Source organism: Ursus arctos, unplaced genomic scaffold, assembly GCF_023065955.2.
Source record: "Ursus arctos isolate Adak ecotype North America unplaced genomic scaffold, UrsArc2.0 scaffold_7, whole genome shotgun sequence".
Taxonomy (NCBI): Eukaryota; Metazoa; Chordata; class Mammalia; order Carnivora; family Ursidae; genus Ursus; species Ursus arctos.
In genome coordinates, this window is record NW_026623089.1 from 57,509,195 (window position 1) to 57,532,122 (window position 22,928).

Here is a 22,928-nt window from a genome sequence, read left to right on the forward strand (position 1 = left end):
TTGTTTGCTCTATGCTTCACGCCTTTCATCACGCCTTTCCTTGCCTACTGTGGGCAGTGTTTCATCTCTGGCCTAAATGTAGTGAGTTTTAACTATGGGTGCTTTAGTCTGCTTGTGAGATGATATCTGACACCAACTCCATCAGAACTGAGACCCTGCAGAATTCTCTGGTTGGGAGACATGGCGTGGGCAGGGACTTGTGCTGGTCTTCTGAGGGAGGGGCCCACCACCCTGGGACTGAGGTAAGCTTGACTGAGAAAAGCAGTCCCACTAGAGAACAGGGGAGTGGAGCTTGGTATAAATAAGTTAGGCGGCCAGTGCTGGCACTGCACTGCCTCCTGCTGGTAGCTCTGTGTTTATGCTGAGAGGTGGGGGAAGGAAATGGTGATGGCCAGCTCCCCTGTTCTGAGAGAGGCATCTCTGTGAATCCTACCACACCCAGACATTCTGAGTGAATAATCTCCCCACTGTGTGCTCCAAGCATTCTTCAAATCACTGTTTCCTCACTGTCTGCCCTGGTGTTGTTTGCCTGCCTTCTCTCCAGGAGCAGGGCAGTGCTCTCAGGGCTTTATCCCAGCCAAGCCTGCTCACCTTTAAAACTCCGGGCTTTAAGCCCTGATGGATTCAAGAACTTAAGAAATTCAGCCCTAGGTTTTTAAGCCAATGGCTTTGGGGAAACATTCTTTTTGAGTGTCCCTTGTGTTCCTCTCTTTTTCACCCTTCTCCACGGGACCAGGGCTCCCTCCTCTCCACATCAGCCACAATCCATTTTTCCCCTGAACCATATCTCCATACTGCTACTTTCTTCAATGTGGCCTCTTCTCTCCCTTTAGTTGTGGAATTTGTTCCATCAGTCCTCAGACCAATTTCTGGGTTATTTAGGATGATTTGATAGTTATCTAGTTGTGTTTGTGGGACAAGATGAGCCTAGGGTTCTCCTACTTCACCTCCATCTTAGGGAATTCTGATGACTTCTCTTCTGCCCATGTTTTCTTTAGGAGTTTCATGGTTTCAGGTCTTACATTCAAGTCTTCAGTCTGTTTTGAATAAACTTTGTGTGTGGTGTGAAAGAGTGCTCTAGTTCCATTCTTTTACATGTAGCTATCCAGTTTCCCCAGCACCATTTATTAAAAAAATTTGTCATTTTCCCATTTTTGTATTCTCGGCTTTTTTGTTGTAAATTAATTGACCAGATATATGTGAGTTTATTTCTGGGCTCTCTATTCTGTTACATTGATCTATGTGTCTGTTTTTATGCCAATACCATACTGTTTTGATGATTATAACTGTGTAGTATAGTTTGAATCATGGAATGTGACACCCTCAGCTTTGTTCCTTTTTCTCAAGATCATTTGACCATTCATGATCTTTTGTGGTTCCAAATTTTACAATTGTTTGTTCTAATTTGTGAAGAATGCCACTGAAATTTTGATAGGAAATTCATTGTATCTATAGATTGCTTTGGGTAGTATGGACAGTTTAACAATATTAAATCTTGTAATTCATGAGTTTGGATTATCTTTCCTTTAATTTGTGTCATCTTAAATTTCTTTCATCAGTGTCTTGCAGTTTTCAGCATACAAGTCTTTCATGTCCTTGGTTAAATTTATTCCTAAGCATTTTATTCTTTGTGGTGCAACTATAAATGGGATTGTTTTCTGAATTTTTCTTTCTGATAGTTCATTATTAATATGTAGAACTGCAACAGATTTTTGTGTATTGGTTTTGTATCCTTTGTTTTGTATCCTACAACTCTACTGAATTCATTTATTAGTTTTAACAGTTTTTGGTGGAGACTTTAGGATTTTCTATGTATGGTATCATGTCATCTGCAAACAGTGACAGTTTTACTTCTTCCTTACCATTTTGAATGCCTTTATATTTCTTGTTCTTGTCTGATTGTTGTGGCTAGGATTTTGGATAATATGTTGAGTAAAAGTGCTGAGAGTGGGCATCCATGTCTTATTATTGATCTTCAGCTTTTCATCATTGAGTATGATGTTTGCTGTGGGTTTTTCATACATGGCCTTTATTATGTTGATGTATGTTCTGTCTATACCCATTTTGTGGAGGGTTTTATTATAAATAAATGTCAAATTTTGTCAAATTCTTTTTGTGTATCAGTGGAGATGATCATGATTTTTATTAATGTGATGTGTCCCATAGATTTTGGATTTTTATATTTCTATTTCATTATCTTAATGTAATTTTTAAATTTATATTTTGATTTCTTCATTAATTCATTGGTTGTTTTATAGCATGTTGTTTAATATCTACATATTTGTGATTTTTCCAGTTTTCCTCTTGTAAGTGATTTCTAGTTTCATATCATGGTGTCAGAAAGGATGAATGATATGATTTCATTCTTATTAAATTTATTGAAACTTGTTTTGTGGCCTATCATGTGATCCATCCTGAAGAATGTTCCACATGCACACAAGAGAGTATATATCCTGCTATTGGATAGAATGATCTGTGTACATCTATTAGGTCTACCTGGTCCAATGTGCTGTTTAAAGCTGTTTTGTTTTGTTTTTTTAATTGATTTTTCCTCTGGATGATTTATCCATTGATATCAGTGGGGCTATTAAAGTCCCTCACATTAGTGTATTGCTGTCAATGTCTCCCTTTATGTTTGTTAATATTTGCTTTATATATTGAGGTGTTCCTATGTTGGTGCATAAATATTTATAAATGTTGTATCCTCTTGTTGGGTTGACTTCTTTTCTTTATGTAACATCCTTTTTTTTTTTTTTCCCTTCTATTACAGTCTTTGTTTTGAAGTCCATTTTGTCAGATATAAGTTTAGCTACACCAGCTTTCTTTTTGTTTCCATTTGCATGGAATACCTTTTTCCATCCCCTCTCTTTTACTCTGTTTATCCTTTGGTTTGTATTTAGTGTCTTGTAGGTAACATATTGAGGTATCAGTTTTTTCATCCATTTAGCCACTCTTTGATTGGAGAATTTACTTCACTAACATTTTAAGTAATTATTGATAAGTATGTACTTATTGCCATGTGGTTAATTGTTCGTGGCTGTTTTTGTAGTACCTCTCCCTTCCTTTCTTCTCTTGCTCTCTTCACTTGTGGTTTGGTAGCTTTCTTTCGTGTTTTATTTACGTTCCTTATTCTTTATCTTTAAAATAGCTGATATAGGTTTCTGCTCTGAGGTTACCATAAGATTCACATATTTTAAACTGATAGAAACTTAAAGTTGAATGCATTTTAAACCTCTGCATTTTTACTCCCCCCGCCAACACATTATGTTTTTGATGTCATATTTTACATTTTTTTAATTTTTTTAATCCCTTAATTACTGTTTAGTTAATTTTACTACTTTTGTCTTTTAGCTTTCACACTAGCTTTATAAGTGGTTAATTTACTACCTTTACTATAAATTCACCTTTACCAGTGAGATTTTTACTTTCATATGTTTTCTTGTTATTGGTTAGTGACCTTTCTTTTCTGCTGCAAGAAGTCTCTTTAACATTTCTTATATGCTGGTGTGATGTTGATGAACCTTTAGCTTTTGTCCACCTGGAAAACTCCATCTGTCTATCAATTCTGAGTGATAGCCTTGCTGGGTAGAATATTCTTGGTGGGAAGATTTTCCCTTTTAACACTTTGAATATATAATTCTGTTTCCTTCTGGCCTGCAGTGTTTCTGCTGAAAAGCCAGTTGAAAGTAATATGGGGATTCTCTTGTATATAACAAGTTGTTTTTCTCTTGCTGCTTCTAAGATTCTTTCTTAATCTTTAACTTCTGACGTTTTACTTCTGATGTATCTTGGTGTTGATACCTTTGGATTTATCTTCTTTGGAATTCTTTGTGTTTCCTGGACCTGGATATCTCTTTCCTTCCCCGAGATTGGTAAGTTTTCAGATATTATTTCTTCAAATTCATTTTCTGCCCCTTTCTCTCTCCCTCTTTTCCTTCTGGGACCTCTGTAATGCAAATATTATTTTGTTTGATGTTGTCTCATAGGTCTCTTAAGCTTGCTTTCTTTTTCCCTTCCTTCCTTCCTTCCTTCCTTCCTTCCTTCCTTCCTTCCTTCCTTCCTTTCTTTCTTTCTTTCTTTCTTTCTTTCTTTCTTTCTTTCTTTCTTTCTTTCTTTCTTTCTTTCCTCTTTCTTTCCTGCACTCTTTAGGTGAGTTCCACTGCCCATCTTTCAGATTACTGATCCATTCTTGTCCTTCCTGTAGTCTACTGATGAATTCTTCTAGTATATTCTTTTGGTACAATTACTATATTTTTCAGCTCTGTGATCTCTGTTTGGTACATTCTTATATTTTCTATGTCTTTGTTGAACTTTTCACCATGTTCATTCATTCTTCTTTACCTTTATGAATTTGGTGAGCATCTTTGTGACCATTACTTTGAACTCTTTATCAGGTAGATTATTTATCTCTGTTTCATTGTTTTGTTCTTTGTTTGGAACATATTCCTCTGTTTCTTCATTTTGCTTCACCCTCTGTTTTTGTTTCTAGTATTCTATGAAACAGTGACTTCTCTCAGTATTGAAGGAGTGGCTTTGTGTGGGAGCTCAGTGTTGCCCAAGGTTTGGTTGTCTCTTGAAACTTTGTGATTATCTAAGTAACCTGACTTTGTTGTTGTTGTTGGTTTTGTTTTGGCTTATTTATTCTTTTTTTTTTTTTTAAGATTTTATTTATTTATTCGACAGAGATAGAGACAGCCAGCGAGAGAGGGAACACAAGCAGGGGGAGTGGGAGAGAAAGAAGCAGGCTCATAGTGGAAGAGCCTGATGTGGGGCTCGATCCCATAATGCCGGGATCATGCCCTGAGCCAAAGGCAGACGCTTAACTGCTGTGCCACCCAGGTGCCCCTGGCTTATTTATTCTTGATAAGTTACAGTGATTGAGGATGTTCCAAGACCTGTCAGCGTACCAAAGAGTGATCTCAGTCAGCACCTAGTTTCAGCTGCTTGGAAGCCTAATCCTTAGGCAGCAGCTTTTAATGTATGCAAATATGTATAGTCCTGTGGGACCACAGTTGTATACCCAGCTGACTTCCAGGCTAGGAGATCTAAAGTGTCCCCTGGTTGATGGTTGTAATAATTAGAGTTCATATGAGTATCTAAGCTCCTTTCTGGAGGTCTCTGTAAACTTTGGTGAGGCCAAAGAAGGATGCAAAGTCTATGGCTTTAGTGTGGCCAGGAAAGAGTGCTGGGGACAGCATACATCTGCAGCTTTAGCAATGCTGGAGAAGAGTGCTTTGGCGGGCACACCCTTCCCTTTTTGGAGGCTGTGTTCACCACACCCACCTGGGCTAGCAAGTCAGAGAGAGTATAAATATGGTGTTATCAGCACCTTCATCCCCAAAGAACATTCTAACTTGTTCCTGTGCCTCTGGCAAATATTATAATATTAGCAAATAAATCTCCTTCACTCATCGTTCAGCACCTCTCAAACTTCTGCCTTTGCACGGGGTCCTGGGATGAGTGAGTCTATGTGCTAACCCCTCAAAAGTAGTGTCGGATATTTTACAATCCCCTGGGTTCCCTGAATGTAAGCCCCATTGGTTTCTAAAGCTAGATGTTTTGGGGGGCTTCAGCTCTCTGGTGCAGATCCTAAAGGGTTGGATGCCAGACATGGAGCACAAACTCCTCACTCCTTAGGGAGAAGCTCTGGACCCATGAAATTTCCTCACTATTGTGTGGGTAGGATTTTGGGGAGACTGCATCTCTGCCTCTCCTACCCGTCTTGATGTAGTCCTTTTATCCCTTGTTGTGGAGAGAGCTGTTTAGCTAGTTTTCAGTTATTTTTCAGTGAGAATTATTCCACATATAGACATAGATTTGGTGTGTCCATGAGAGGAAATGAATTCAGGGTCTTTCTACACCACGATCTTGGAAACCCCCTCCCCATTAATCTCTTTGATGATAGGGAAGACATCTTAATAAAGGAAAGTTTAGGGGCGTCTGGGTGGCGCAGTCTTTGGGCGTCTGCGGCGTCTGCCTTCGGCTCAGGGCGTGATTCCGGCATGCTGGGATCGAGCCCCACATCGGGCTCCTGTGCTGGGAGCCTGCTTCTTCCTCTCCCACTCCCCCTGGTTGTCTCTCTCTCACTGGCTGTCTCTGTGTCAAATAAATAAATAAAATCTTAAAAAAAAAAAAAAGGAAGTTTATGGTGTTTTTATTATATCTATGAGATAGAGTTATTACCTTTAATTAAATTTCTTATATTTAGCAACTCAAACGCTTTCTTTCTTTAAATATCTTTATGTTTATAATTTCAGTTGTTAACACACCAATTCTTTTTGGTAATTTCTTGGGGCTTATATTGAATAGGATGAGAAATGATTATATGGTTCCAGCCTTGGTAGAAACAAAAATGACATAAAGAGGAAAGATAATCTTTTAAAACGTTCTATAAAAATGTATTTTATTGTCTTTGATTCCTTTTACTTTTCAGAGATCCAAAATTACCTGCCAAAATGTTTTTTTACATGAAAAAATAATTAAAATTCTATCAACCAAATATTTATTTAAAAATATGTCTCATATTTTTTTTATGAAACTCCAGAAATCAGAAAATACAAACAGGACAATCTTCTCTTTCTTATTAATTTTAACAGCAATTCCTGAGTTTGTAACACAAGTGAATGTTGCCTTAGAAGCCTTAAGTAAAAACTCTTTGGATGTATTTGATGATGATCAATTTGTGGACATCTCAAAGAAGATCTATGATACAGTTCATGATATCAGATGTTCAGTCATGATGATTCGGGTAAGTTTGCTTTGCTTTCCATTGAATTATTGCAATGCTCCTCACCATCTGGAATGCTTAGAATGATTGCAAGAAATATTTTATTTCTATTTCATAATGTCAATGCTGAAATCCATTAGAACTTTAGAAATTCGTATGTATCCCTGAAGTCAAATCTACTGTCACAAACAATACTTTCACTTATGTATTTGGTTATAACTTATGCAAATGAGGACATTTAACTGCTGTGTGTGCAGAAATGATAGGATTCCTTGTGTGCGGAATTCACTGAGGTGTCACATAGTATGATCAGAAGCCAAAGGAAAATACATAAAGTAATTTGCTTTCTTTTCTTGAACAGAAAAGAAAGGATCTTTCTCATCACTGTATTGAAATTGGTAGGAAAATGTGTCGAAAACGGTGTTTCTATGGTCAAACCCTCTCATACTTCTCATGGTTTAGAGACTCACAGACTGTTCTGTAAGAAATCTCACTTGGAGCTGACAGGAACAACAAACACTTGAACTGTCCCAGTCTGGGAGTTGTCTGTTTGGGAGACTATATGCCATCTTCTTAAGAGTGAAAGTGAGCCATTTATTGTGGGCATACTGCATACACAGAGACCAGGATTATTTGGTTTTACTCGAATATTAATGTGGGGTGTTTATTCAAATTTTATTTTTAAAACAGCAGAGGTTTTCTGGGAAATACCCATGTAAAGATATGGGGATATATTATCTTAGAATGGGTTCACCTGAAGGCAGATCCTGAGGTAAGGATTTGTGTTACCATTAGTCTATTTAGGAGGAAGTAAGACAGAAAAAGTGAGGCAGGGAGGAGAAGTAAACCAGCAAGATGTAATGATGCATCACTACTGGCAACTAGGTCTCAATCCTGCTGGGAAATATGGGCAATACTATAGAATATACCTCAGAATTACCTGAGGTGAACAAAACCCAATTTATCTACCTAGTCTTCCTTGATTAAAGGCTACCCCTCCTCAAAGGTGTTACTAAAGCCTCCTGCGTGGATCAGTCAAGCTCTTGTGGCCAAAAAAAGCAACCCTCAGGCAGAGTGGCAGGTGCTTGCAATAAGAAGATTCAGTAGGAACGTGAGTATAGTTTGTTAAGTATGAATAGAGTTTAATTTGAAAGGCTCTACATTTAACTGTTAATAAAACTATAAAGATAGAACTAGAAGTTCTGAGTATATATGGACAAAGCACCAATAATATCGGACGGGCTTGAATGTCATAGTTAGGTTATGCAGAGCAGTATATAAAAATGGAGTCGTTTGGGGATCTTGTAAGGAAAAGAGCCAATAAAAGTTGAAGACAGTGGCAGGGTAGATGCATGCTTATGAAAGAAATTCTAAGAGAAAGGCTAAAGGTGTCAAGATAGAGGATCTAGCACTTCAGAGCATGGGAAAACCTGAAAGCCAATAATATGCAAAAGAGAAAAGCTTCACGTATGTGTTTGCAAAGCATCCAGGAAGTATTTGTTCATATGTGATTGATTGCTGTAGCACTGTACGAGTACTATGTCTGAGCTGCAAAGTACCTTTTCAAATATTTTCTTCTTCTAAAAAGGATTTTAAACCTTACTCATGTAGACTAGTTAGGACTAGCAGACTGGTAATTATCCCAAACTGAGAAGATAGATAGAACCAGGAGAGAAACATTGAGTGAAGACACATGAATTTCAGGAAATAGTCTTTTCAGAGTAAAACACCTGCATTTCCAGTATCCCTCAGTGGATATGTGAGAAGATTAAGCCAGTGAAATAGCATAGGTGAACCAGGGTAGGAAATGCATTTTTTTTTTTCTGAAAAAGTTATCTATGGTTGTAAAAAGTCTTGTAATTTCTCCCATTTGTATGTTTTAGTATTTAAAAATTTCCTTATAATTAAAATAGCTTACTTATAACAAATCAAATTATCTTGCCATTATTTCTATATATCTCTCATATCCAGCAGTCCTCTGTAGGGCAAGAGAACAATTTATTGTAATTATTTAATAGCCTTAGAGGGTAGTAATTTTTCCCTATAGTCATCTCTTTTTCAAGGTACATACTTCAATTACTTTTAACTTTTCCTCATAGGAATAATTTAGTATTTTGTGTTCTTTACTAGTCCTTATTTAACTTTTCAACAAAATTCTCAAAAGAGACTATCAAAAAGCATAGTCTAATTAGGGCCTGTCCAAAGTCAAATAAAGTGGAAAACTTGTTCTTATGTTATTGCCAGTAATACAGCCAACTGCTGTGAACTTATTTTTTCCCCTCTTAAACACTGCGATTGTTGGATAGACAATGATTTCCTTTTATTTTTATTATTTACCTTGTTGTTGCCTGTATATTTTTCTCCATTTTGATTTGATGTGTTTGCTCTTGGTCATAAGTCTGTATCATATTAATCTTTATTATATTTCTAAATGATTCTTCATCTAATTTATCAGGTTATTTTTTTCATTTTTTTAATTATGTTCAGTTAGCCAGCATATAGTACACCATAAGTTTTTGATGTAGTGTTCGACGATTCATTAATTGTATATAATACCCAGTACTCATCCCAACACGTGCCCTCCTTAATACCCATCACCCAGTTACCCCATCCCCCCACCTCCTCCCTTCTGTGACCCTCACTTTGTTTCCTGGAGTCCAGAGTCTCTCATGGTTTGTCTCACTCTCTGATCTCTTCCCATTCAGTTTTCCTTTCCTTCCCCTGTGGTCCTCCACTGTATTCCTTATGTTCCACATGTGAGTGAAACCCTATGGTAATTGTCTTTCTCTGCTTGACTTATTTCACTTAGCATAACTCCTCCCGTTCCATCCATGTAATATTCCATTGTTTATATGAACCACATCTTCTTTATCCATTTGTCTGTTGAAGGGCATCTCAGTTCCTTCCACAATTAGGCTATTGTGGACATTGCTGCTATGAATATTGGGGTGCATGTGCCCCTTCTTTTCACTACATCTGTGAAAAGATACAATCTGTATCTTTGGGGTAAATACCTAGTAGTGCAATAGCTGGGTTGTAGAGTAGCTCTATTTTTAACGCCTTGAGGAACCTCCATACTGTTTTCCAGAGTGGCTGTACCAGCTTGCATTCTCTCCAACAGGGTTCCCCTTTTTCCACAACCTTGCCAACACTTGTTGGTTCCTGTCTTATTAATTATGGCCATTCTAACTGGTGTAAGGTGTTATCTCATTGTGGTTTTGATTTGTATTTCCCTAATGGCTAGTGATGTTGAACATTTTTTTCATGTGTCTGTTAGCTATTTGGTTATGACTGTACCTAAATTAACATCAATTAGAAACATGAGATTATAATCTCAGTTCTTTCATCTAGATTACTAAACAAAATATCGAATTATATTGGCCCTTCATCTGGCTGTAATCTCAGCTAGATAGCTCCAGTTAAGGACCTTAGTGTTATGAGACCTTAAAAACTGATATTCCATCCAACTGAGAACATACTGGTAAGTGTGTGGTTTGTAAGAATGTTTTCTGAATTTTGAGGTAGAGCTATTCTTCCTTCAAACACACTTTAAGGCATAAATAAATAAATAAGACATAAAAAAAGAGCTGCTGTACTTGAAACCATGAAGGAGAGTCCAGGAGATTTGTACTCTAGAAATTAGGAAATATTATTAAGAAAACACAAATTTGAAGGGATTTATCATATTCTTGGACTGGGAGACTCAATATTATTAAGGTGTCAAGAATCCTCAAGTTTATTTACATATTTAAGGCTGTCCTAAACAAATTCCCACTAGACTCTTTTATGAAAATGTATAATCCAAGGTGGTTGGCTACTTGGGTATACTCATTTGTCAAAACTTACAAATTCTACACTTAAAATGGCAGGTAAACTACATGGCTAGAGTCGATTTAAAAAATAAAGAATGTTTTACCCAGTACGCAACACCTCAGTAATTTCATTTAGATAAAGTCATATCAAATGTATTAATTAGGACTAATTGAAAATGCCTGCATAAATACTGAAAATGCTAGCATTTAGAATATTATAATGAAATGAATGCCTTTCTACTTTATAACTGGCTACTTGCCAAATATTTCTAGGGTATGGGTCCTCTTTTGTCGATTTTTATTTCTCATGTTTATAAATTATTGTGTATTATCTCAGTCAGGGGGCGGCAAACTTATGGCCTTTGGGCCACATTTGCTTGACCATCTTATTTTGTGTGGCCTCTTGGCTAAGAATGATTTTAATATTTTTATGTAGTTGAAAAAATTTGAGAGAAGAAGAATATTTTTTGACATGTGAAAGTTATATGAAATTCTAATTCTAGGAATATAGCCACACTAGTGGATACCTCTTCGCACTCTAACAGCAAGGTTGAGTCATGGCCGTAGAAACTCACAAAGCCCGAAACAGTTACCGCTTGGCTCATTACAGAGAAATTTACTGACCCTTGTCTTAGATAATCTGTTTGCTTCTCTACTAAAATCTTGACTGGGTTTTCCAAGGATCCAGTTGCCCCTTTACTAGTTTTCTTGTGTAAATCCAATCATCCAAAATATTTGAATAGTAGAATTGTCTTTCTTTCAAAGTTCCTTGAGTCCTGTGACCACCCAATGCAATTTCTGCTAATCCTTATTTCCATTGCAAGGTCCCTGGCGCTTTTCTCCACCCTCTTCTTCAGCCACGCGTTTTTCATTCTTCTAGGTGCTCTAATTTTTTTTACATTTTCTTTTGTAGGTTAAACTATCTGTGCATTTCCCTTTGCAAATTTTATATTCATGCCCTGTTACTTTGCAAAGAACGCTTTAGTTACTAGGATTCTCCAAGGGCTGTAAGGAATTTTTTACATTCCTCTTGGTATTTTGCACCACTTGTTCAGCAGGTAAAATTAAAGTTTAGCTTGGCCTTTGATTACCATACACTTTGAAATGCAATTTTTGAGGTTTATGGGATGTTGAAATTCATCAACTTCATTCAAGCACTTCACTTTTTGTTTTCTTTTTCTAAAGATTTTATTTGAGAGAGAGAGAGAGAGAAAGAGTGCATGCACGCACATGAGTTGGGGGAGGGGCAAAGGGAGAGACTCCGCACTGAGAACAGAGCCTGACTTGGGGCTCCATCTCATGACCCATGAGATCATGACCTGGCCAAAAACCAAGAGTCAGATGCTTAACTCACTGAGCCACCCAGGCACCCCTACTTTATCTTTTCTTTGTGTTATAGTAATAACAATTTGTCCAAAGGGTTTTGGATTACAAATGAATTTTCATAAAATAAGTACTTGCTAAATGAGTTTAACATGCAGGGATTTAGGGTGAATATATGCCTTATTTTCCTTAGGGCACATTTGGATTATACCCCCCTTTACTCTCAGAAGTGTCCAATTTGGGTGATAAAGTGTCATGTTCATCTAGTTTCTAGGCCCTGATTACACTGCTCAGGCTCCGTGGTGCATCACCTCCACCCACTGGGTGATGCCCACAGTGTTGAGGCACTAATGATCACATTTCCTTATCAAGCCCATTTTTCCAACCCCAGGGAACACTTTGTCTCCATAGGCCTAGCTGCTATCAAATGTTAGCTTCCTCTCTTCATGCTCTGTGAATCCTTTGTTGACTGTGCAGAATCTATTCAGGCACCATTTCAAATTTATTTAATGTACAGAGACTATACCTTTTCATTTCTTCAGTGTTAAGCAGATTTCCTGAATTCATCTTAGTCCCCACTCTTCACTGTCATAGGAGTCTTGCCAGGGAATCCCAGTTAAAACACTCTGTCCTTTTTGGAAAAGCAGAACCAGTTTGTAAAGAAGCCAGCTACCAGGGAGCTTTCTAAAAGAACTTAATAAAATATCTGTAGCAAAGTAAATTTAGCTTTATATGCAAATTTAAATCAAACATTAGTGGGAAGAATTCTGTACTGAGTCTCTTGCTGTTTCCTTTGAAAACAGAGTTTAAGGTAAGGAAAAGCAGAACTCCCTGCTAGCACTGGTCAGAAAGAGATGAACTTTTATGAGCTCAGCACACTTAATGGCCTTCTTTATGTATATACCATTTAAGGAGACTTTTGAGGAAAGGAAGAGAAGTGACTAGAGTGAGGAGTGTTCATTGAGAAACATGCTGGTTAAGCTATGAAGCAGCTCTAACCAGTGATATCTGTTGCTCATGCTGAGAGAAAGACGTTCAGCTTGAAGTCCTTCTGGAAAGTCTTCTTTTGCCAAAGGGTCGAAGCCACCAGACTTGCAAGAGAGCCCATGGTTGAGAAGGGCTCTGAGGCAGACAATCCTGCACTCAGAGGACTCTATGCAAGTGCTGCTTGGAGCCTTTGACTCAAGATAGCTGAATATAAGGAGTCAAGCATCCGTCTTTGAAAACACCTTCCTGGAAAATGGCTAGCCCTGTGAATAGGAGAATAATGCGGGGAATATGTTTAGTTGTCAAATCATAAGGAATTTTTCTGTTGTTTATTTTTGATATGTTTATCACTTAATGATTTTTATTAATTATGAATAAATTTGAATTAGTCATTAAGTTAGTAAATTTATATTAGGTATTAAATCTAATAATAAGTTTTTATTATTTTATATTTTGTTTTAATCTTAAAAACTTTTATAGTGTGTTGATCGTTTGCCTCAGATAAGATGTTTGGTTATTTACCTACATTTCAAAAGTAACTTTTGGAGAGTTCAGTAAGTCTTCTAGAGAAAATGATCTGAAAAATACCATTTCTAAAATGATGACTTAGAAAATATACCTTGGCATACGTAATAGAAAGAGAGATATTGAGAATTTTATATTTCCAGTATCCAGTATATGTTCAGTATATTTCAGTAAATGATGTAGTTTCAAAGAGAGAAATATTCTGGAGACTGAGAGCAAAAGGTCCGTGAATGAAGTAAGGCACTTGAGGTCACACTCTGATAAGGGGAAGTAACAGGTTGAAATCTGGGTCTTAGAGCATTTGGTTCAGAACATTTCCCTTTATCTCAGGAGAAGGAACTAGCCCAGTGTTTTTGCACAACAGGAGCCCTTCTACTAGACTGACTTCCCTTTGTTGATGGGCCAGTTATAAATACATAAATCCCCCAAATTACCTTTTGGGCAGTTTGTTGAAGAATACCTACCCTATAATGCTCCCCTCTGCTCCCTCAGATTCAGACATACAGCCCTTCTCTCTGTTCCTTGTATTTGCCAGACATGCCTACACTTCTGGCATTTTTCCACTTACTGTCCTTTCTAACCATATGCTTTCTCCAAGAATTTGCACAGCAGACTTGTTTAGGTCTGTTCCATCCTTAGAGTTTTATATCATCCTGTATAGATCTTATATAGATCTATATATAGAGATAGCATATCTCACTTCAGCCACTCTCTGTCTTCTTACCCAAGTTTGTGTTTACATAGTGCTTATCATGACAAATGACATATTACATACTTTTTGTTTATTTATCTATTTTCTGTCTCCTCATACAAGAATGCAGGCTCTATAAAAGAAGTGCTTTTTAGGGGCGCCTGGGTGGCACAGCGGTTAAGCGTCTGCCTTCGGCTCAGGGTGTGATCCTGGCTTTATGGGATCGAGCCCTACATCAGGCTCCGCTATGAGCCTGCTTCTTCCTCTCCCACTCCCCCTGCTTGTGTTCCCTCTCTCGCTGGCTGTCTCTCTCTCTCTGTCAAATAAATAAATAAAATCTTTAAAAAAAAAAAAAAAGAAATGCTTTTTAGACCATTAAAATGAAATCAGGTTTTAGGCTTTTTTACAATTAAATACAGTGATTGATTTAGTTGTCAAACTTGTCGCTTGTTTGAAACATAATCACTGGACCTCGAGGAATTAATGGGAAGAAAAAAATTACTCTTTTGTATTTTATATTACAAAAAGTGACAGACACTAAGAAACTACCTTGATAAACACTTTCACAAAGAACTAAAATTCACTTGATCTTTGGTTTGAGATAGTTTTGAAAGTACAAAGGATTCTGCTATATATTGTACTTTGTGGCCACAAATGGATATACATGTGTGTATCAATGATATTCCTCTCAGTACAAACTTCTCTAAAACTGAATATATAGTTGTTTTGAAAGTCCTTCATGTGGGACACCTGGGTGGCTCAGTCAGTTAAGCATCTGCCTTTGGCTCAGGTCATGATCTCTAGGTCCTGGGATCGAGTTCCGCATCAGGCTCATTGCTCAGCTGGGAGCCTGCTTCTCTCTCTCCTGCTCCCCCTGCTCCCATGCTCTCTCTCTCTCTCTCAAATAAATAAAGTCTTTAAAAAAAAATAAAAGATAAAAATCCTTCATGTTACCTTGTTCAGGTGACAAGATTCCTTTTTAAAGATGATGACGATTGTAGAATAGTCCCACGAGACTTCTTGATTGTATGCATTCGCTGTCGGGTTGTAGACGAAAGATCATCGAGGATGGAGTTTGTGGATCTTGCCGAAGTGTATTTTATATACACGATCCTCCGTTATCAGACCCTTGGTGTTAGAGCTTCTGAAAAGTCACAAAATTATCCACAAATTTAGTAATTTAAAATATGTTTTATATTGTCTTATATTGCACTCTTTGGAAAAGAAATCAGAAATTTAATTAAAGTCATAAAATATAGGAAGATTCTATAACAAAAATTATTTCTAACCTTTAAAAATGGCTGTAAAATACATTCAAATGAGTCCATAGTGGTCTATTTACTTTAAAAAAATGAAAATAAAACCAGGATTTTTTGCATATCTTCTATTATAACCAAAATTCATGGTCTGGGAATAAATTTAGACTACCTGTTTAACACATTTTCAACAATACATTTATACAAGCTAATCTCTTCCAACAGATTTTGCAAATTTAACTCTGGAAGACAATCTTATTTTAGGTTTGTCTCACAACGCTCCACCTTCAAGGAAATTCCCCTCTTTGGAATATCTTTGTGACCCTGAGTAAATCAGATAGTTTCTCAACTTTGGATTTCCATTTGTAAAATAAGGAAAACAAACATACTGGCCTAGTAAGATGGTTGATCTGAGTTTAAATGGGATAACACATGCACAACATTAAACAAAGTTTTCTAGCACATTATAAATGCTCACTGAATTTGCATTAGTATTACGGTGTAGTAATACAAATACAAAGAATTTGTTATGTGTATTAGTCAAAATAACAAATTCTAGTTGCTCTAACACAACCCACAAATCCCAGTAGATTATTTCATTGATAGTTTATTTATCATTTATATATTGTTCTGCTGTTAGCCAATTTTCCTGGATAAGTTTCTAGGTGATGACTCAGGGATTCAGGATTCTCCAATCTTTTGACATGCCATCTTTATCATATGGCCTCCACTGTCACTGGAGAAAGGGAAGAGACAGTGATAGATTGAACGGAAGTTTGATGACCAGACCTCAATGTGGCATACTTCTCTCTACATCCCATTGGCCAATATTCAGTCAAATGGGACCGAAATACATTTCAAAGGAGCAGGAACTATCTTGTTCCTGTATGTCTAAGAAGAATAAATGTTTAGTGAACACATAACCATTCCTTGTCACACTCTTTCTTCCAGTTATTACTGCTGTACAACAAATTATCTTAAACTTAGCGGCATAAAATAACAACCACTATATTACGTTCAAAAATTCTATGGGTCAAGAATTCAGAAAGGGCATAGGTTTATTCACTCACATATCTGATGTCTGAACTCAGTACTGGAAGACTAAGGAAAACTGCATTTAGCTTTCATGTGGTTTGGCTTTCTCAGAGTGTGACAGCCTCCAGATAGTTGGGACTTTTTTTGCATGGCATTTCAGGAATCCAAGGACAAGTGTTGCAGCAAACAAAGCACATACAATGTTTCCTTTCCTAACCTAATCTCCAAAATCATGCACTGTCATTTTTGTCATAATTTATTGTTCACAAACAAGTCAAAATCCTCCCCAATTCAAGAGAAGGTGACATGAACTTCACCTTTCAGTGGAAGAGTGTAAAGTTCAAAAGGAACATATGGGATGGGAAATAATACTGAGCCCGTCACTGGAAAACATAATGTGCTCCACTTATTATAATACTCTTACCATTGTGTCCATCATTACTACTAATAATTTTTTACTGATTAACTTTTTTACCATAAGTTGGCTTGAAAAGCTTACTGCTTTTAAGTAGGAAAATAAACCAGTGGAAATATTGTTATAATGTTGCAGGTAATCATTTGTTTAATAACAAGTTTTGGGGCATTCTCATTAGTAAAATATTCTAGTTAATAGAATATAATATTTTATAATAGAATAACAATATTTTAAATTACCATATTTTAATTTCTTCTATAACTGTATTCATTGCCTATTTAAGATGTTAAGCTACATAAAGTCCTTCCGATACATCTCTCTAAAAAATTCCTCTGAAATAGTATCATCTAGAAAGTACAAGATAGAATAAAGGTTTGAAAAATGTACGTAGAATACAAAATTGTCATGAACCTGGATGGCAAAGAATGAAGAAGGCATTATGGTAAAGAATAATTTTCTACCTGTTATATAGTCTCTTCAGTCAACCTCTGGAAAGATATTTGAGTCCTCTCTGTCTGTCAAGCACCATGCTAAGTTTTAAGAACACAAACATGAGTGAGGCATGATCCCTGTTCTTAATTAACTAGTGTTCTTGTGGAATAAAGAGAAATGTGAGCCAATGATAAGAATTTATAGTAGTAAGTGTTATGATGGAAGTATATAGAATCGTCATTGGTAATTAAGAGTTTTTAATTCTGTCATGGAGAAAATTATGCAAAGATGTAATCATTTGGTGACCTTTGTTGTATGGATAGGAGTTGTAGAGTTGGAATTATGCTTTAGGACATTTACAAGGAAATAGAAATAAAAACATATTTAGAGAATTGTAATTATGCCAAAGTACCTGGACTCCAGCGTATAGGTGGAGAAAGACTGGGAAAATAAAAAGAATCCAGATTATTAGTATGTTTTATGCCATGTCACAGATACATAACCTTGACAAATGTCAGGAGGAACAGAATTACTAGGCTTGGCATAGAACATTCAGGATTCATTCCATGGGGTTTGGATGGGGAGGTAGCCTCCTCCTCCCCTGCCTCAGTCATCCACCACAAGTTTCCTAATATTTGAAAATTGAGGTTCTCTTAGCAAGAGAGAAAGCAGAAATTAGTGATTGGGTAAACAACAAACAATCCTTTACAATATATTTACTATTAAAGGAGAGTAGGAATTTTAATCACATGCTTATTTACTATTTATGTCTCACTAAATAAATCAATCAAGTGTAATTTTCAGGAATTGCTCTTCCTTAGGATATGAAACCTTTTAAAAGGGATTTTGGAAGAGTGATATAATAATAATAATAATAATAATAATAATAATAATAATAATAATAATAAATAAAAGATAAGTGAGGCTTGTATTTGGAGCCAGCCAGAATTTTGTATTTGAAATGAGCTAAAGCCAAGCATATGCCAACAGTATTTCTAACTGCCTAGCTCCCTCATAGGAGATTTACAAAATCAGACTGACAGGCATGCTCACCACTAGAGCAGCCAAGGTGAAGGGATTGAAGTGCTGTCTTGCCAGCTTCAGGGACTCATTGAGTCTGTTCCAGAATATAACATGCCACTGATTACAGAGGATTTTGGTGTTAAATTGACAGAAGAAATTGCTAATCGAAATGCAAGTGGGAGATGTAAATGCAAAAAGATATGAACTCACCAATTAATGCACAGAGAATCATTTTCTCCTTCAGATGCCTTGTTTCGTTATTAAATCCGAAGCTTTACACGTTAGCTTCAAAAGAACCACATCAATCAGATCAGGTTGAAAGACAGTGTGTTATGCTGTGATGAGCACTGGATTAGAAATCGGAAGACCTTGATCTTGGTCTCAGTTACATTATATAGTAGCTGTGGAGCCCTGAGTTCCTACCTTAAACATATCGTTTTACAGTGTCCTAATGCATAAGAGGGGACACTCACACTTGCCTTGCTTATAATCACATACTTTAGGGGGTCCTTCCTTCCTTTTTTTCCTTCTCTCATTCTTTAAGCTATTCATTCTTTAATTCTTTAAGCTATTCATTGACTTATTTTGGCTCATTTATTTTGATAATGTTTTATCGAATACCTACTATGTACTGATGAATTTGTCAGACATTTAGGCATGTAGAGATAGATAAGATAGGCAAGATCTTTTTTCACTTGGAGTTTATATTCTAGTGAAGAGAGACAGAAAGTAAACAATTAGAGAAAGATATAGACAAGGCAGTTGTGATGAATGATATGAAGGAAGTAAGCAGGATGATGTGATGGAGAGAAAATTGGCATAAGAGATAACAACATTTTAAGTACAGTTGTCAGGGAAAACCTCTCTGAGGAGATCAAATTTGTCTTAGTTAATAAGAATCAGGAGGAGTCAGCAATTTTAGGATGGAAGAATGTCTCAGACAGAACAGAATAAACCCAAAGATGACAAGATTGGGGAAACGCTCGTTATACCTGAAGAACAGGAATGAGGCGCTGAGTCTAAGGCTTAGTGAAGTGAGGAAGGGCAGTGACATAATATGATTTTAGAGAGTTGGACAGAGAATAGATTATTTGGGCCTCTTCAGATACATTAAATAGTTTGGATTTTATTCCAAGGCACTGGGGACTATTACAATATCTCTAACACGTGAGTGGCATGATCCCATTTGCATTTTAAGAAGTTCTCTCTTGCATTTGTTGACTGCCAACTTTCCAAAAGACCTCTGAAAAAGGTGTTTATCAAGCAAAACTAAGTTTATTAGACTTAGAGCAGTAAACAGTCTTACTAGTGTCTCAAAATGGGGAAATGAAGTGAGGCTCTTTGAATCATTTTAAGGCCTGTGCTGAGGGATTTTAAGGTCAACTTCAAGAGGGAACGCTAGTTGGGGTATGGTTATATAGTATATTTGGGTGGGAGAACACAGTGAATTGAAGATCTTGAAACAAATCTAGATGAGCTTGTCAGTCTTGATAATTTAACGGGTTAGCTGGGTCCGTTTTCTCTTCCAGGAGCAGGTATTTCCTAGAAAAAGCAGTTAAGTTATTTTTGCTTGATCTTAGTATTATGGGCACGAGAATAAGAAAGTCTCTCCAGGCCTGTTATTGTTTAACTCAGAGCAGAGAATTCTGTTGTTTTCAGTTCTCACTAGTCCATGGAAAGCATGTTGTTGCGGGTGGGGTTGGCAAGAGTAGAGTGAGAATATCACATAGGAGGAGTCTGCGGTAGTCTTCTCACGTGAGTGATGGTGCTGATGTAGCTTAGCTCCACACTGTTCAGTGCAAGAGTTACACGTGGCTGTTGAACACTTGAAATTTGGCTAGTGTGAATTGAGATGTGCTGCGTAAGTGTAAAACCCATAATAAATTTTGAAGACTCAGCAAGAAAAAAAGAATAGAATATCTCATCTATTTTTTTATATTTATATGTGGCGAATTGATGTTAGTAATATATTTTAACCAAATATATCCAAAATAACAGCTTAACATGTATTAATTATTATTTATTTTATTGATGTAACTGCTAGAGAAGTTAATATTGTATATTATGCTTGCGTTATATTTGTATTGGACAGTGCTGGACTAGAGAGTTGGTAGAAGAGGTGGACAGATTTGAAATGTATTTTGGAGATAAAATTTACCCAGTTTGCAGGGAATAAATGTGAAATTGAGGGAAATTGGAGAAACAAATTTGCCTCTTTGGTGTCTTACTTTGGGCCATTGTATGAATGTGTGACTAAATGAGCTAGTGGAGACTTGGAGAAACCAATTTGGGGTAGAAGCTTAATTCCATTTTAGTGTGCTCATTAGATATTAAATTTGCTTATTTTATAGATACATGGGTCATTGGATATATGATTTTGGAACTTAGCACGTAAATTTGTTCTATTATAGAAATTTGATTTCCCTTAGCATAGAAGTACTCACTTTTGGAGAGGGTATATTAGAAAAGAAAAAAATTATATAGGAACGAACACATTTAAAATTCAAGCTGAGGAGGAGTAGATAGCAAAGGAGACTGACAAGAAGTGACAGGGAAAATGAGAAGAAAATCAAGAGTGCTGAGTCCCAAGCGAAGACAACAGGTTTTCAGCTGTGTAGAATGTCACATAGAGAACTGGTAGGATAAGAAGATACGTATTTGGGGACGTAACCGATCAGTTAGGTAACGTGTGTTTAGATATGCAGGGCACTGATGTCAGGTTTCCTGAAACTGATGAGTAAGGCTGCAGCGGGCAAAAAGAGCTAAATACTGCAATTACAGGTTGAGAAAATGACAGGCTGTTGGGACCAGTGCACTTCTATGCAGCTTAGATACAAGTAGAGAATTTAGGACAGGAAGAGAGAAATTAGACGTTTTGAAATGTGTAGTGCTCTGAGAGAGAATAAACAGTTCTCTTTTTTCCCTTTGGAGTCCTTAGGACATTCCATGATGTCCTCATACCATAATGGGGGAACAACAACAGAATAAACCTGATACCCTGACAATGACTGAACCCACACTCTGAAAGTCACCTATTTATACTTTACGTAGGCATAAAATCATACAGTTGTAATATTATATGTAGGCTTTTGATAAGAACTTGATTTGATGATGACTGTGTCTTGATTCTAGCCCAGTTTTTTTGTTTTTGTTTTTGTTTTGCTCTTCTTACAGTGTTTGCTATTGAATCATGCTATCTTTGGTTGGAAGGCTTCTTTTCCCCTGTGTCTTAATGGATATCTGCAGAGTCATTAGTCTTTGTGTACTTCTGAAAGAATTGTCTTTAAATGTGATCTTTACCTATCGATTTCTTTGGAAAGATTAGCTTTGCTCCAATATGTTCTGCAAAATCCTGCCACCATATTCTATTCTGTTAACTCCAGGGTTGGCTTTTGCCTAGCTCTCAGTACTTTCTGTAATGTAAGGATTTAGTTCTACCTGTGTTTCCTCTTCCAATTATATTTTAATTACCCTAATTAGTTTTCTTGCCATAGATGCATGAGAAGAGCAATCTTAAATTACTTTCAGAAGAAAGCAACCCTTCCTGTTCCGGCCAGAGCTGAAAACAGATTCACCCACTGGCTGTTTTCTGTGTAACATTCTTCCACCTTGAATCACTATCTTGTTAATAACTTTATACCCAATTTATAGTAAACTACAAAGCCACTTTGTAAAAAAATTATATAAAAATAAAAACAAATATTTTCAGTGATAGCTTTTTTGTTATAAAAATAGCGCATGCTTGTGATAACATATTAAACAATACAGAATAGTTTATGGTAAACATTTAAAACCTGACTATGCCTATTCCTCTGTTGACACACTGTTTTCTTCCAGTGCTAATTGCTTTTTAGCACTTTTGTTTGTATCCTTTCAGATCATTCTCTACATAAATTCTAACACATATACTTGATCGTCTCTATATATCTTTTGTTTATTTGTTTTAGTGGAAATAAGACCATTGTATACCTACTGTTAGGAAGCTTGATTTGATTTTTATAATTCTGCAGTGCCATACATTAGGTTGTCTTAGTTTCAGCCCAAAATAAAAGTTAGCATGAATCCATAAAACTGTTGGTGATACATCTCTTTCTTATAAGCTTTTCCTATAGGTGGGAAAAGTATGAAAGAGAAGAAAGTGGGAAAGGCACCCAGAGAGAAAACACAAGGAAGAGTGGAAGCAAATAGTCATCTGAGGTCATGGGTTGAAAAATATGGAAAGCCAACATAATGTCATTAGTGGAGCATTGTATTGCTGCCAAAGCTAAATCCCAAAATGATAGAGCTGAGTTGAGTAAAAAAAAAATCACACGCTCAAAATCTTTAGAAGGCTTTGAGTTCTATAGAGGTGAAGTGATATATTGTCTCAGTGCATACAGCTAGTTAGTGTCAAAGTCACTGATCTCCTGACTCCAAATTCAGTACACTTTTGGTGTTACCACAACCACAGATGCAAACGAACAAAAGACAAACACACTGTATTAATCCAATGCAATTGTAATACAATGTGTTTAGTAGAATGTATTGTATTAATTAAACACATGTATATTTTTAAAAATCACTTAAAGAATTGTATTTGAAATCACTGGCTAAGAACAGGAATGCATTAATAAAAGGACTGAAGAAAAGAACAAGTGACAAGTAGCTTGAGGGGAAGGTCAAATTAACTTCTCTGGAAGAGAAGATGAGGTAGGAAGATCAA

General features: G+C 36.5%; 1 protein-coding gene across 9 annotated transcripts in view; it reads left to right on the forward strand.

The window, feature by feature from the left end:
- The window catches only part of CTNNA3 (catenin alpha 3), a 1,640,794-nt gene that overhangs the window by 1,329,829 nt on the left and 288,037 nt on the right, over positions 1 to 22,928 (forward strand). For all 9 annotated transcript variants that reach the window (XM_026504310.4, XM_048218672.2, XM_048218673.2 and 6 more), the window contains one exon: positions 6,597 to 6,748. In XM_026504310.4, coding sequence (XP_026360095.1) covers positions 6,597 to 6,748 — 152 coding nt within the window. The remainder of the gene's footprint in view (positions 1 to 6,596; positions 6,749 to 22,928) is intronic.